Consider the following 14,794-nt stretch of genomic DNA (forward strand, 5'->3'; position numbering starts at 1 on the left):
GTAGAGATATCAAGATGGGTCCAGGCGGTGGAGGCAACATTAAGGTGGTGGTTCGGGTACGGCCTTTTAACAGTCGTGGTGAGTGAGGCATCCAGAAAAAGAGTGGCCGAGAACCCATAAGTCTGACGAGCATATTCGATCTACAGAGATCGAACGTGGTGCAAAATGTATTGTTTCCATGAAAGGCGCCCAGACGGTGATCTCCCAGCCGCCGGGTATGGAGGATAAATCGCGAAAAGGTGGCAAGGGTGGTGGTGAAGGACCCAAGACTTTTGCCTTTGATCGATCATATTGGTCTTTTGACAAAAACTCTCCAAACTATGCCGGACAGGATAATCTTTTCGACGACCTGGGTACACCACTGCTGGATAATGCCTTTGGGGGTTACAACAATTGTATCTTTGCCTATGGTCAAACCGGATCTGGAAAGTCATACTCGATGATGGGCTATGGAAAGGAATATGGTGTCATCCCTCGCATTTGCCAGGACATGTTTGAACGAATCACCCAGATCCAACAGGACAAACTTCTCAATTGTACCGTGGAGGTCTCATACCTAGAAATTTACAACGAACGGGTGCGCGATCTGCTCAACCCGTCCAACAAGGGTAACCTGAAGGTCCGCGAGCATCCTTCGACGGGTCCATATGTGGAGGACCTGGCCAAGTTGGTGGTACGCTCCTTTGATGAGATTGAAAATTTGATGGACGAGGGAAACAAAGCCCGAACGGTGGCTGCGACGAACATGAACGAAACATCCAGTCGATCCCACGCCGTCTTCACATTAACACTGACACAGAAGCGTCATGATGCCGAGACTTCCATGGACACGGAGAAGGTGTCAAAGATTAGTTTGGTTGATTTGGCTGGTTCAGAGAGAGCCAATTCCACAGGAGCCACGGGCGCCCGATTGAAAGAAGGCGCAGAGATCAACCGTTCTCTATCGACGCTGGGTCGTGTCATTGCGGCCCTGGCCGATGTTGCCGTTGGAAAGAAAAAGAATGCCTCCATGGTTCCATACCGTGATTCCATTCTCACTTGGTTATTGAAAGATTCACTAGGTGGTAATTCCATGACCTCCATGATTGCAGCCATCTCCCCTGCAGATATCAACTTCGAGGAAACACTCGGTACCCTACGATATGCTGATTCGGCGAAGAGAATCAAGAACCATGCAGTGGTGAACGAAGATCCGAATGCTCGTATGATCCGCGAGCTCAAGGAGGAACTGGCACAACTGCGCTCCAAGCTCGGAGGTGGCGTGGGTGGTGCTGGAGCCGCGGGTGGATTGCCAGCCGAAGAATCGTACCCTCCCGATACACCCTTGGAAAAACAGATGGTCTCTATTCACCAACCTGATGGTTCTGTTAAAAAGGTTAGCAAGGCCGAAATTGTGGAACAACTCAACCAAAGTGAAAAGTTGTACAAGGATCTCAACCAGACATGGGAGGAGAAATTGCAAAAAACAGAAGAAATCCACAAGGAACGCGAGGCTGCCTTGGAAGAACTTGGTATCAACATTGAAAAGGGATTCATTGGACTAAGTACACCAAAGAAGATGCCTCATTTGGTCAATTTGAGTGACGATCCCCTATTGGCGGAATGTTTGGTCTACAATATCAAACCAGGGAGTACGACCGTCGGACATATGGACCAGGGGAACAATGTTGAAATCCGATTGAACGGCTCCAAGATTCTTTCAAAACACTGTACCTTCGAAAACGTGGACAATGTTGTGACTATTGTCCCTACCGAGGGTGCCGCAGTAATGGTAAATGGTATGCGGGTTGACAAGCCCAAACGTCTCAAGAGTGGTTTCCGCATTATTCTCGGCGACTTCCACATTTTCCGCTTCAACCACCCGCAAGAGGCTCGTGCTGAACGAGTAGAACAGAGTTTGCTACGGCATTCTGTGACAACCAGCCAACTGGGTTCCCCCGCGCCTAACAAATCCCACGACCGCAATATGAGTAAGACTGGATCCGATATCGATGGAGACTCGAGTAGGGCAGATTCCCCGATGCCTTCCCAGCGAGGCCGAGAGTCAGATTGGTTTCTTGCTCGAAGAGAGGCGGTCGGTGCCATGCTGGGACCAGATCAAATTTCACATCTGCCAGACGATGAGCTGGATGCTCTGCTTGAAGGTGTACAAAAAGCCCGAGCAGAGCGTCGCGGGATGCCCGAGCATGATGAAGACTCAGACTCCCTCAGCTCTTTCCCCGTAAGGGACAAGTACATGTCTAATGGCACCATCGACAATTTCTCACTCGACACTGCGATTACGATGCCAGGAACCCCCCGTCAGAATGGTGATGACGAAGGAGCCAACGGGGATGTTTCTTTTAACTCGGTCCGTCAAGATATGCAGCGCCAATTGGATCGGCAAAGAGAGGAGTTCCAGGACAGGCTTAAGACCGCCGAGGCGTCTTCTAACCATGACCCTACCGAAATCCGCACCGAGAAGCAGCGTATGGAAGATGCACTAAAGTTTGCCAAGGAAGACTATGAGGAGCAGCTGAGGGTGCAAAAGGAAGAATTCGAAACACAGATGCGAGACATGGGCAAGCCTATTCCTCGAATCTATGAGAATGGGTTTTCCAAACTTGACGAACGGGAAGTCGAAATCGCTAAATTTATTTTCCGCCACTGGTCCCAGCGCAATTATGTCCGCATGGCCGAAAAGATTCTACAGCATGCTTCTCTCATCAAGGAAGCGCAAATCATGAGCCAAATCATGGACAAGAACGTGGTTTTCCAATTTGCCATTGTGGATCATGGCCACAATATGGCTTCGTCTTACGACCTTGTACTGAATGGAATCTCTGGCGACGATGATATCGTGCTAGAAGAGGCCAAGAAACCATGTGTTGGCATTCGGGTGATCGATTATAAGCAGTGTGTCATTCACCTGTGGTCAATCGAGAAGCTACAGCGCCGCGTTCAATCTATGCGCCAACTACATCAGTATATTGACCGACCCGACTATATCCAACATTTCAAACTTGAGAACCCATTTTCAGACACATGTTCCCCTCAATACTCTCTCATCGGTGATACCGATATTCCCCTAACGGCCGTTTTCGAGACCCGTGTGCAAGATTTCTCCGTCGAGATCACGTCACCTTATACCCAAAGTGTCGTGGGGATTATCCGACTTTCCTTGGAACCATCATCTGCGGAGGCTCCGTCATCCACATTGAAATTTAATGTTGTTATGCGGGACATGGTTGGGTTTGCTGAGTGGGAAGGAACGGAAGTCCACGCGCAGCTCTTCGTTCCTGGAATCTCCGAGGAAGGTGGCGCCACGACAACGCAGATGATCAGTGGGTTTGAAGAGAGCCCAGTACGGTTTGAAAGTGTGCATAGCATGAGTCTGCCACTTTCAAGCCCGCGAACGGCTGCTCTCAAGGTCTGTGTTTACGCTCGTGTGACCTCGGTACATCTAGATAAGCTTCTGAGCTGGGATGATATGCGCGATTCGGCGGATGTTACACCGCAGAAGCGGACCGCCCCTCGAATTGCAGAGTCAGAGTTCTACTCGGAAGAAAGACACGACGTCTTTGCCAGAATCCAGATCCTCGAGCTTGCGGAGTCTGGTGAGTACCTGCCGGTAGAAGTTGTTCAAAGCAACAATCTTGATGCAGGCACGTATCAGCTGCACCAAGGTCTGCAGCGTCGCGTCTCCATCAATCTCACCTACAGTTCTACCGAGAGCCTCCCATGGGATGATATTACTAATGCCCGTGTGGGTTCTGTGCGTCTTCTAGACCCATGGGGCAAGATCCCCGATCAGGATCTCCAGACCCCGGACGTCCCTCTTAAGTTCCTCCAAGAACCCATGGTGAAGGACAATGCTGATGGAACCTCCAATGTGACTATTGTGGGTCAGTGGGACTCGAGTTTGCACGGTTCCTTGTTACTTGATCGAGTCACTGCAGACAAATATCGAGTCCAGGTCACAGTTCGCTGGGATCTGGTATCCTCTCGTCTGCAGACCCCGGTTGTTTTCGAGGTCGATCAGACAATCCAGATCCTCGGACGCACCTATGTTCGCCAGCAGTCTATGTTTAAACAGCTCTGGAGCTCTATCAGAGTTGTGCATTCAACTACTCGCATGTATTCTTTGGTCATTCGACCGATTTCTGCTAAGCGAGCTGCCGACCTATGGCGAATGAACACACAAAATGACTACGTCAAAGGCGAAGAGTTGTTGACAACATGGGCGGCCCGCAAAGTGTCACTAGTCCGAGATTATATCGCGGCCCGTAAACATCGATATCGCGTAGCAGAGTTACACGCAGCCCGAGGAGCTCTCAGTGCTGGCAGCCTAATGGCGTCACCTGCTCGGGGCAGTGGTCGATCTACACCTATGAGGAACTCAGACCTCAACGAGCGCAAAACCAAGATTCTTCGCAAATACCTGGATCTCTGGCCGACTAAGAAAGATCCCACCGAGACTATTCTGGTCGGTAGCAATACCGAACCCCCTACCGACGGCGCGCAGGGAAGGTCGAACGGTGTTAACGCCATATCGGATAAAACCTCACTGAAGCCTCGCTTCGTGGCTACCATCCAAACTTTACCCAAGAACGCCTCTGTTTTGAAATCAGGACATGTCCTGACACCCGACGACACAAACAGTGTCTGGGTTCGCCGATTCGTGGAGCTTCGCCGGCCGTACCTCCACATCTACTCGGTCCCTGACGGAGATGAAATCAACGCTATCAATCTGCGCAACTCTCGTGTCGATCATGCACCCGACTTTGCCCGTCTTTTAGATGGTTCTGGAGCTGGAGCCGACCGCTCATTATCTGCGAAAGGACGCCCTAACATCTTTGCCGTCTACGGAACGCAGAACACATACCTTTTCGCAACGCGGACCGAGGCTCAGAAGGTAGAATGGATTCTGAAGATCGACGAAAGCTACTTCAGCAGCAATGGTGGTAGCGCAGTTGCAAGTGGTGATGAGCGATAATTTCTCTGCTTTTGGGCTTTCCTTTTTGCCCTTTGCCTTCTGGCGGCTTAGGGTTGTGCTTCATGTTTGATGATCTTACAGGGCCTGGAGTCTACCATTTTCTTTCGTTTTATATATGTCTCCCCTTTTCCTGTTATGACTTGTTGTTGAGATACCCCCCCTTGAATATATCAACTGGCTGTGGCGCGCTTCTCCCTTGTACATAGTGCGATATCGTTGGGACCACCATGATAGATTCGACGGTGCTCATTGATTGTTGAGAGTACTACAGTATCTCGGTTTATGACCAAAAAAATAATTTCAGTACCTGTACCCTTACTTTCTCTTGTGACAGTGTTCCTGATTTACTGTATTTCATCTCATTATGCACTAATGGAAGTGCAGTGATGTGATAGTGATTTCATGTTTCACATGGTGATGATAACCCGTTGCCATGGAGACTATCGTGGTTGACACCCACCTTGAGTGATCGCAAGGTCTCTTGAATTACACCACTTGGAAAGCTGAGCGTGAAAATTCTCTAATTTGGTATTGGTAACTGTTGATAATTATTCAAGGGGCTATTTTTATCTGGACGTTTTCTCCAATCTAGAACCCCTACCAGAAGCTAGGATGATGGCGCAAAGGCCCTCATTTCGCTTCTTAGCCACCGGCGCTGTGGTATCCCTCTTTTTCCTCACATTCCTTATCCTTGGATTTCAACGATCCGGAGGCTCCACACGTTATTTTCTGAAGAGTTCCCGGCCAAGTCCTCCACAGTGCCCATCAGTTGAATCTTCGGCTCCGAGCAATGATGCATGGGAGTTTGTCGTTGGGCGTGATGGACAGAATCATGGTCTTTCGGAGGAGCAGTGTCGTATTGCATTCCCGAAACTTTATGCCGAAATCGACAAGTCTGTTTTGCTGAAGCAGGAGAAACACATTACCTACAAGGAGCTTGATTCGCGGGATGTGGAGGAAGGCATGGTGCGGGGGATCATCGATCAGGGAGAGGTGAGTGATTGTAGTAGCTCTTTGATGATTCGAAGCCTTCAGGCCTAACAAACGTTGTGACATATAGCTATATATCGTCGATTATGCTGCAATGCCCGTTACAGGCACCCGGGCTCGCTCCACATTGAACTCACTACACCGCGCTCTGAAAGCATACCCAGCTCGCCATCTACTCCCCAGCATTGAATTCACCTTCACAACAGAAGACTTCGCCGAAGACCCATCAGGAACCGGCCCAATCTGGGCATACTCCAAACGCGATGGAGACGACTCGGTCTGGTTGATGCCTGACTTCGGATACTGGGCGTGGCCCGAAGTACAAATTGGGCCATACCATGAAGTTCGACAACGCATTGCCGCAATTGATGATGGTGAAACACTGGCAGATGGCACATTTGTCCCGGGGCTAGCATTTCAAGACAAGAAGAAGCAACTCGTCTGGCGCGGCAGTCTTGCCACGAATCCCGCCATACGTAGCAAGCTGCTCAAGACCGCTCTCAGTCGAAGCTGGGCTAGCGTCCGTGTTATCGACTGGGACGACGAGAATGACATCCGATACAACCTCCTCCCGATGGAAGATCACTGTCGATATATGTTTGTTGCGCACACTGAAGGCCGTAGTTTCTCCGGCCGGGGCAAGTACCTCCTCAACTGTCGCTCAGTGATGATCTCGCATCCCCTCGTGTGGCGTGAAGCGCACCATGGTGCACTTGTTTCATCGGGCGCCGATGCGAATTATATTGAGGTTGACCAGCATTTTGGGGATCTATCCTCCAAGATTGATTACTTGATTGATAATCCGCAGGTAGCGGAGCGAATCGCTGATAATGCGGTGCGGACGTTCCGAGATCGTTATCTCACTCCTGCTGCAGAGTCGTGTTACTGGCGGCATTTGGTCAGACAGTATGCATCGGTCTCTGACTTTGAACCAGTTTTGTTCTCTACAGATCGGGATGGAAAGAAGTCACCTCGTGGTGTCCCCTTTGAGACATGGCTGCTTATGCATTGATGAACACGGTATTGTACTTTAGCGTTTTGTTGGACTGTTGGATTTGGCGTTTATGATACCTTGAACATACGAACTCTATCATCTATATATCATGTGAATTCGTGGATCTTTATTATTGCTTTCATTTTCTGAGCTAGGTACCGAGATCGTAGCAAAAATAGAAGATAAGCAAAGATCTAATTATGTATCATGGAATCTGTTGAGGAGAACTTGCAAAGAGATACCCAGAAATTCCACTGTACCCCATAAAAGAAGTGGCGCTATCATAGTTTCGACATCTGGCTCTTCGAGATCACCCACTTCATAGCAGCCGCCATCTCCTGTGCCTCAGCCGGAGAGCGGGGAAGATTATGAACAGCACTATGCTCATACGTTTGCCTCCATTTTGATTCACAAAAGGACCCAGCCAGATCTGAAGTCTCTCTCAGACCTATTGCGTCGTTCTTTGCCCTTACATGTAGTGTTGGAATTGAAAGGCGAGCTTTAAACAAGCTCGGATCCAACGGACAAGGAATCTCCAGCAGTGGACGATGCAGCAAGTCTTTTCGTGTCAGACGAATAATGGGCTCCAATATATCGGTGACTCTTAATAAAGCCCGGACAGCTGTTTGAGCAGGCTCTGCAATCTGAGCAAGGCGATCATCTTCCGTGGAGCGTAGATGTTGAAGGTCTTCGGGTGATAAAGAGCCAAAAATAGAGTGACAATACTCTGGATCTGCAGATAACACAGGGGCCGCTGAACAAAATATTCCAAATCCCACAGGAAGAGGTGTGACTGGATGCAGGGTGACTTGCTGAAGTAAATAGCCGACCATTACAGTCACACCAAGACTGAAACAGAAGGTCCCATCGAAGGGGCCGTGTTGCTTGAAGACCTTATCCACGGCGGCGTACGCAGATTCAATGCTTAGAGGACGGAAATCTCTCGACCAACAGAAAAAAGGACCAGCTGAGACAGCTTTTGCTCCTTTGTGGGGAAAGACAGGTCAGCAGTGAGTATATCATGTTAGCAACTGCGTGGGACCGACTTACCAGGAGCAGGAGGGCAGTCTAAAGTGGCTTCCAAAAAAATAAAGTCCCAACTGGGGTCACAGAACTTTATTAGTGCAGCCATTTGGCGTTTCATGACATCGACATTCATGCCATATCCATGGAGACAGAGTATACGCATTTTGACTCGACGAGCCCTGGAGATCCTTCAAATGTATATACTAGCCCTGTATGTGATGCGACTTCTAAGGATGTGGGGCTCAAGTCAAAGTCCTTATGTCTGTCCACACAGTCAACAAGATTGTACAAGAAGGCACCGAGATGTTTGAACATTTATACCTAGGCATATAGGGCTGGTCGAGACCTTAAAACTACCTTCTAGTCTTCGAATATGCCGTTGGAATCAAATCTCAACTCAAACATCACCCTCCAGGCTCTGGAACCTTGGAAGAAGTAAACATATTGAGGAAATCACCATGTCGACCTTATATGTATATGAGTCATCGTGCCTTCGCTCAGGGGAAACGAGTATTTCCAGATATTTCTCGGGTATGCATCATGGTCATATTTGTTTTCTCAGCTGAACAATCTCAGGTGCATTTTGCGTAACATGATAAGGGGCCCGCGACTAGATTATGAAGAGAGATAACGAGCTCACATATTGGGGAGAAGTGGCTGCTGATCATTATTTGTTCTTGATTTCCAGGGTTTCACGGTTCGTGCCCAAGTTTGCCCGATCTGGCCTCTCGCAGGTTTATCTGTCCTGAGGGCCCACAGTTACCAACCTTGGAATTGCGTTTAGTCGTAGTCAATCTGATATGACTTGTATATGGCACTAGACTCTGTTTTACTAGGCCGAGATGGATCCCGTAATAGGGGTTACCTGCACCATTTCCCTGTAAATCATTGTACTTGACATCGTTACACAGCTTTTTCCAAGGTTCCGCAAAGGTCGAACCAAACAGGTTGGACGGAGATAAAGCACAGCCCTGCAGTATATGAACGTAAACTGATCAAACAACTATTTCTCATATCATAGTACGGTTCCTTTGTCTGCGTTGGTCGTCCTTTATGCACTAGTATTATGTCCGTTCTTCGCTTGATATCATCACCCGCGCCATTGTTACCGTACATCGCTCTACACTCCAGAACTCGCATCAAATTGTGTATCGTTTTTCCTCTTTTGCCTCTTTTTTTTTCTTTTTTTCACCCCCATAGTTAACACGAAATATAGCCGTTTAGCCTTGATGCAAAGTCTAAATCCATGAGATGAAATTGGCTCGTGCCTCCGCCATACCAGCCAATCTTGGCATCAGACCCTTGGACCCTCACTAAACCATATAAGCTTTAGCCTGGCCCTTTCTGACTGTGCTAGTCAACAAATTGGTTAAGCGAGCCTGTCAAGTCTCTGATACTAAGCCTCATGGGATTTTCCACCAGTCTTGTCTTGTCATGTGGGCTCGGGCGAGAGACACTGCGCCCCATCGTCTTATACCATCCGTTCCCCGCATTCTGAAATTGGTCCTTTCATTCTAAATCTCAACTTTTCCTACACTCTCTTGAATGAAAAACAATCATGCCTAGTATCACCACCATCGATGGCTATACTTTTGACAATTGGGGCCCTGTCACAACCACTTTCACGCCCCCTGCAATCTGTGTAACCTCGACTACTAATATTGAAATTGGACTGAGTTGGAGCAACTCTGCTCCTTACTTTATATACGACCAGCAGTGTTCTACTATCGGGTACTGGGACTGTATCCCAACTGGAACCCAGTCCAAGGCTACCATCACGGCTTCTAACCTTGAATCTAATCCCACGAATGCATTCCAGGCCGTTTATTTCTCTCCAGGCCTATTTTGCCCTTATGGATGGGCAACTGTGGGCATAGCCGCACGCGAGGAAAGCACACTGAGTGGATCGGGTATCCTCAGCACGGTGTCTCCGACATACGATCCCGATATTTCGATATTTGAATATCCAGCGACATTGATCTTGAACTACTCGACCCCAGAGAGACTGTTGTGATGTGTTGTCCAAGGTTAGTTCGGCAAGGATTTCAACCATAGAGTCAACAGGGCTAATTTCTGTTATAGTTCCATGACTGCTGATATAAATTTCGGATGCTACTCCATCTTGCCAAGTTACAAACCTACGGAAGGTTGTTACCGTCAGTTTCCCCAAGGGGATTTGACCCAAGTAACGAGAACTGCAACGGTGAATGGCACCGCTGAAGGTTATCTTATCGAGACACTCATTGGTACGACTCCAATTACAAGTATCCATACCGCAACGTTTGCGAGCGACGAATTATCATCTTTGGTCGGCGCCACGTATATGCCCATGGTGACGCTTATTCGCAGTCAGTCCAATGTCAAGGCAACAGGGACTGGCAATGCCGCAGCAAGGCTTATTCCCAGATCATGGGATGGATTCGGTGCAGTGTTCGGGTTATCTGTCGCTGCAATGGCGCTAGGAGCCGCTATAATTTTGCCATTTTGAGGAATATTATGTATTAAAGTCTGCCTTTGATTATGTATTACTTGACTGTAATATTTCGCTCTCAAATGGTAATATATCGAGGTAGAGAGCTTTAATTCACACCCGCCGTGACTGGTCAATTCCATTGGAACCAATTTCTCCTTGACTTCCTCTCCACCATACAAGGTGAACAACGGAGCCTATATACCTACATTTCGGCCATAACCAGTTACTTCCCCACCCCAAGTCGACACGCTGTTCTATTGCTCTCGACATTTTCTGTTTCGTGAGGCACGGGTCATGAGAGACTCAGGGGATCGGAGAAGGCCGAGTAATGGCACTGATCTATTCATGAAGCCTTTCAGGATAAGAGGGGATACCAACTCTTGTTGCAAGCAGGAGTCGCCACCCAAAACCAGGGCTATTTGCTGGGCGAATATAAGGTAAACGTGCGAGAATGCCAGTTAAAACCATGCAAGAAGTCGATTACGATAGACTATAATATATTTGGCAAACAAGACAGAATTGAAGGAAACAAAAAATATATACAGGGTTGGACAAAGGAAAAGAACAAAGTCCTCGACTTGACGACCTCGGGAAATGCCCAGATCACTCAGCACTCACAACTCAGCACCTCTATTTTCTGTTGACGAATCGGAACCATCCCTCAGAAGCATCAAAGATGCGAACGGGCTTATCGCCCTTCTTGAGGCGACAGATGACCACAATCTGGCTTCTTCTTCTCCTCAAAGAACTGCTCAAGCTGGGATCCCTCATTAGTGCCCCAGATACCCGCAATCTCGCTGTAGATCTCATTTCGCTTAAAGTCATCCAACTCCTTGTGGTCCTCAAGTCGCTTGCCAGCATAGAAGACATCCTGGATCCAGAGGTTGTCGAATTCTTGTCCCTGTTTCGCTTGCTCCACCTCCTTCTTTGTGTTGGCCTCGATCTCCTGCCTGGCGGTCTCCATCGCCTTCTTGTCGGCCTCTGCTTCTCTCTTGGCAGCTACCAGCTGGATCTCGACTCTTGCTTAAGAGCCTTTTCATGGCCCTGGCGACCCTCCTCAAGCTCTTTGATGGTGAGCGCGAGCTTCTCAACGTCTTGCTTCAGGACAGTCTCCGCACTTGCGTGCTGAGCCTTAAGCTCATGAATCTGGGCCGTGGCCTTTCTGAGCTCGTTGGTAGTGTTTTGGTTGGTTTTGAACAGATCAGCCTTCTCCTTGTTCCATTCAAGTTGCTCAAGCTGAGCAGTGGCAAGCTCGTCGGTCTTCTCATCTAGCTCAGCCTGCAGGATCTCTTTGGCCTCCAGGTATTGTCTCTCGCGGAAGTGGCACTCGCTCTTGAGCGTGTGTGCGCCGGTCCTCAGCACGGAGAGCTCGTTCTCCAGGCTAAAGATAGTTTGATCATCCATTTTCGCATGCTCTGACTTACTGTATAGCTCTTTCTCAGCCTCCAGCTTGACGTGCAGGTAGTGGATCTTCTCATCTTTCATGACCGTCCACTCTCCCAAAAGTTGATGGTTGATCAAGTTGTGCGCTTGTCCCCACTCGAGGCTCTCCTGGACATAGTGACAAGCCCTGAAAGCTCTGTCGCGGGCATGATCTCTCTCATGCTTGAGGTTCTCGTTCTCCTCCTTCAATTCAAGGGCAGACTTGTCATCCTCCCACTCAATGTGGAGATTGGCGAAAAGGCGCTTTGCCTCCATTTCTTTGTCGATAGCTTCATCGCGCGCAGCTTCGGCAGCGCTGCGATCCTTCAGTGCCGCCTCCTCACGCTCAATAGCTGCCTTGCGATCGTCCAAAGCCTATCGTAGGACCTCGTCGAAATCCTTCTGCCTGTCCTCCAGGATCTGAATGTATTCCTCCAGCTGCGTGATCTTCGCAGTGAATTCGGGTGAAAAGCGGCAAAAGAGTTGGAGATGACGAAATTATCAAGAATGTCTCACGGTTGCCAGTGGGCTACTGACAGGCGGGTGACTTACGCCCGGTCACTAGTGCGATACTCATCACATTTTATACGGGCGATTCTGAGCACTGGCTTTTGCATGCGCCTAGATCTAGCATAGTTTGAACTTCACCAGTCACAAAGCTACTGATCATCGCCATAATATTAGCCTACTCTATATGGCTCTCCCCACTTTCGAATTTTACATCCCTGGATCTTTTGGATAGTTAATGTGCTTCAGGTAACTATTCATCATTATTACGAGGAGATCTACCTGGTCTATACGGGACTGACTGCTAAGGATATTCATTGTAGGGAAAGTCTGACGTGTCTTTCAGATGTTCCCGGATCAAGACGATTAGATTAAGCATCAAACTGATCAAATCCACATAGCAAAGATCACGCCCCACAAACATCATTAGTCAATACGACCTTGTAGCCTTCACCACTTCCCCAGGATAGGTGAGCCAGCACGGTTCCCATTTTGAGAAGATTCTACACTAGGTGGCGGCATGAGAGCTCAAAATTTGCCATTAATATCGCTTGCTACCTCTGGATCCGAAAAATTCCTAAGATAAAGGTCAGATGGTGGAATATATGCGACGGATTATAAAACTAACCGTTGGCTCCGGCGATTCCAAACTGCACTCAAATCTCCAATGGGCAGACAAATAGGGAAACCCACAGAGTCAAGCAGCTGTGCCGTCAACAAGTAGAATCCTAACATCGTAGCCACGAACAAAGCGGCACCAGCACCCTAAACGGCCAGGTTAGAGTATTGCCAAGCATACAGATATAGTACAAACATACCACAGTCAACCGGTTACCAGTCACCTCGTCCTCAAGACCCAGTTTCCAGTATGCGGCAGCCAAGAGAGAGAAGACGAAAATCAGGCATGCAAAGATCAGCACAAAGACGATGTTGGTGCGGGTTGCGCACACAGTATATATCAACATCAATAATGCCATGAATAGGAAGAAAAACGCTACTCGATTAGATTAGTCTTGGAACTCAACGCGAGGTTAAATTATATACAACATACCGAATGTGTCGACAAAACCGGGACCGTGAAGACCTGCTAACGTATTGGTTCCGTCTGCTGAATATGGGGCTTGGAATTCAATTAGAACCAAAGAAGTTATAATCAAGTTTAAAAGAACCTATACCTGCAGAGTTAAATGCTGGAGTCATAGTAGCACCAAAAGCCAAGCAAAATCCACCTAAGGAAAAGTTAATCCTGTTCCGATTTCAATTTGCAGACCACTCACCCAAGTGACCAAACACGACTGAAGAGAATGTGTTTCCAAGAATGAACTCAAGGATGCTGGAAAGGACCAGCAAGAGTCCACCCAGCAAGATTAAAACTCCACTGCAACATGTCAGTCGAGAACAATACCAAAGCCAGACTAATCCCTACGTGAATGCAGCACCACCCCCACCAGCACCTCTCCACCCCATCAAGCAACATGCAAGTGGCGTGGCTGTGAGCACGAAAGCTCCAATGCCCCTGATTTCACACAGTCAGCAAGGAATTTGGTCAGGGGTGGGTGTTAGATCATACAGTGGAGTGGGGTTTCCCAGATTCTTCGCAAGCGTCGGCTGGCGATGCATCATAGGACTCAAATAAAGCCTCTCAAATTGCTCAGCAGACAAGGTAATAGATGTAGGAACCTGCGTCAAGGCAGGCATCCCCCCTCGCTGTGTGAGACCTTAGAGTCACCACGCATGATTTCGTCGTCCATAGTTGTACCTGGCATTTTTCTTTACAAGAAGAAATAAGTCTTCGAAAGATATTGAACATAAAAAGCAGGAACGAGTATTTAAGTCGGACGAGCGGACAGTGCTCCAAGCCCCAATTACCGGCCTTGGATCCGAATTCACAGCTATAATGTACTGGGGAGCTTCCCCAGATTTTTGTCTCCGCATCCGATCGGAAGCTGTTGATGCTACATTTACGGGGTAAGACGCTATCGGAAATCATATCGGCATATGGTTCCAAGGTTGACGACGATTGCCGCATCCTGGGGAAGTCAATAGGGTTTTAGGCCCACTCAAAATTTGGTTCTCGAATGGATATTGAGTTCATCGCTATAGTTGGTTAGTCGGTAGACTTTGGTACAGCTCCACTATTGAGAAGCCCCCTTATGAGTAAACTTGGCGTTGACAATCATGGGGCATTCCAATCCAGTTAGAAACGAAGAACGATGATGTCCATTCTGCAGCAATTTATTTAGAGAAATCCCGGTGCGCGGACTCATGTAAAAGCGAAACTATCGTGAAACGTGCTGAAGGTACTATAAGACTTCAATGCTGGATGACCATAATTGAGGGTTGCCACCCTAAGCCATCCATGGGACCGGGAAGCTAATATGATGCCGAGGGATGTGCCGAAGAAGAG

At 48.3% G+C, this 14,794-nt stretch overlaps 6 protein-coding genes across 6 annotated transcripts; 4 read left to right on the forward strand and 2 right to left on the reverse strand.

Moving 5' to 3' along the window:
- Nucleotides 1-14: 14 nt before the first annotated feature.
- N7503_004313 (kinesin-3 motor protein uncA) lies at nt 15-4,975 on the forward strand (the record flags this gene model as incomplete). Its single annotated transcript, XM_057063860.1, has 2 exons — nt 15-78; nt 147-4,975. 2 exons carry the CDS (start codon nt 15-17, stop codon nt 4,973-4,975), a joined length of 4,893 nt encoding a protein of 1,630 aa, XP_056921603.1.
- A 612-nt stretch (nt 4,976-5,587) lies between these two features.
- N7503_004314 (uncharacterized protein) lies at nt 5,588-6,977 on the forward strand (the record flags this gene model as incomplete). The annotated part of the gene is made up of 2 exons (XM_057063861.1): nt 5,588-5,968; nt 6,036-6,977. The coding sequence occupies 2 exons, from the start codon at nt 5,588-5,590 to the stop codon at nt 6,975-6,977; spliced, it is 1,323 nt and encodes a 440-aa protein (XP_056921604.1).
- A 263-nt stretch (nt 6,978-7,240) lies between these two features.
- Nucleotides 7,241-8,148, reverse strand: N7503_004315 (uncharacterized protein; the record flags this gene model as incomplete). Its single annotated transcript, XM_057063862.1, has 2 exons — nt 7,241-7,944; nt 8,010-8,148. 2 exons carry the CDS (start codon nt 8,146-8,148, stop codon nt 7,241-7,243), a joined length of 843 nt encoding a protein of 280 aa, XP_056921605.1.
- Nucleotides 8,149-9,543: 1,395 nt separating this feature from the next.
- N7503_004316 (uncharacterized protein) lies at nt 9,544-9,999 on the forward strand (the record flags this gene model as incomplete). Its single annotated transcript, XM_057063863.1, has 1 exon — nt 9,544-9,999. The coding sequence occupies one exon, from the start codon at nt 9,544-9,546 to the stop codon at nt 9,997-9,999; it is 456 nt and encodes a 151-aa protein (XP_056921606.1).
- Nucleotides 10,000-11,134: 1,135 nt separating this feature from the next.
- N7503_004317 (uncharacterized protein) lies at nt 11,135-12,264 on the forward strand (the record flags this gene model as incomplete). The annotated part of the gene is made up of 3 exons (XM_057063864.1): nt 11,135-11,431; nt 11,488-11,712; nt 11,890-12,264. The coding sequence occupies 3 exons, from the start codon at nt 11,135-11,137 to the stop codon at nt 12,262-12,264; spliced, it is 897 nt and encodes a 298-aa protein (XP_056921607.1).
- A 738-nt stretch (nt 12,265-13,002) lies between these two features.
- Nucleotides 13,003-14,085, reverse strand: N7503_004318 (uncharacterized protein; the record flags this gene model as incomplete). Its single annotated transcript, XM_057063865.1, has 7 exons — nt 13,003-13,152; nt 13,206-13,381; nt 13,439-13,492; nt 13,563-13,616; nt 13,665-13,765; nt 13,814-13,903; nt 13,958-14,085. The coding sequence occupies 7 exons, from the start codon at nt 14,083-14,085 to the stop codon at nt 13,003-13,005; spliced, it is 753 nt and encodes a 250-aa protein (XP_056921608.1).
- Nucleotides 14,086-14,794: the final 709 nt, after the last annotated feature.

Source organism: Penicillium pulvis (assembly GCF_028828015.1).
Source record: "Penicillium pulvis strain IBT 33274 chromosome Unknown contig_23_segment0_segment0, whole genome shotgun sequence".
In the NCBI taxonomy this organism is placed as follows: domain Eukaryota; kingdom Fungi; phylum Ascomycota; class Eurotiomycetes; order Eurotiales; family Aspergillaceae; genus Penicillium; species Penicillium pulvis.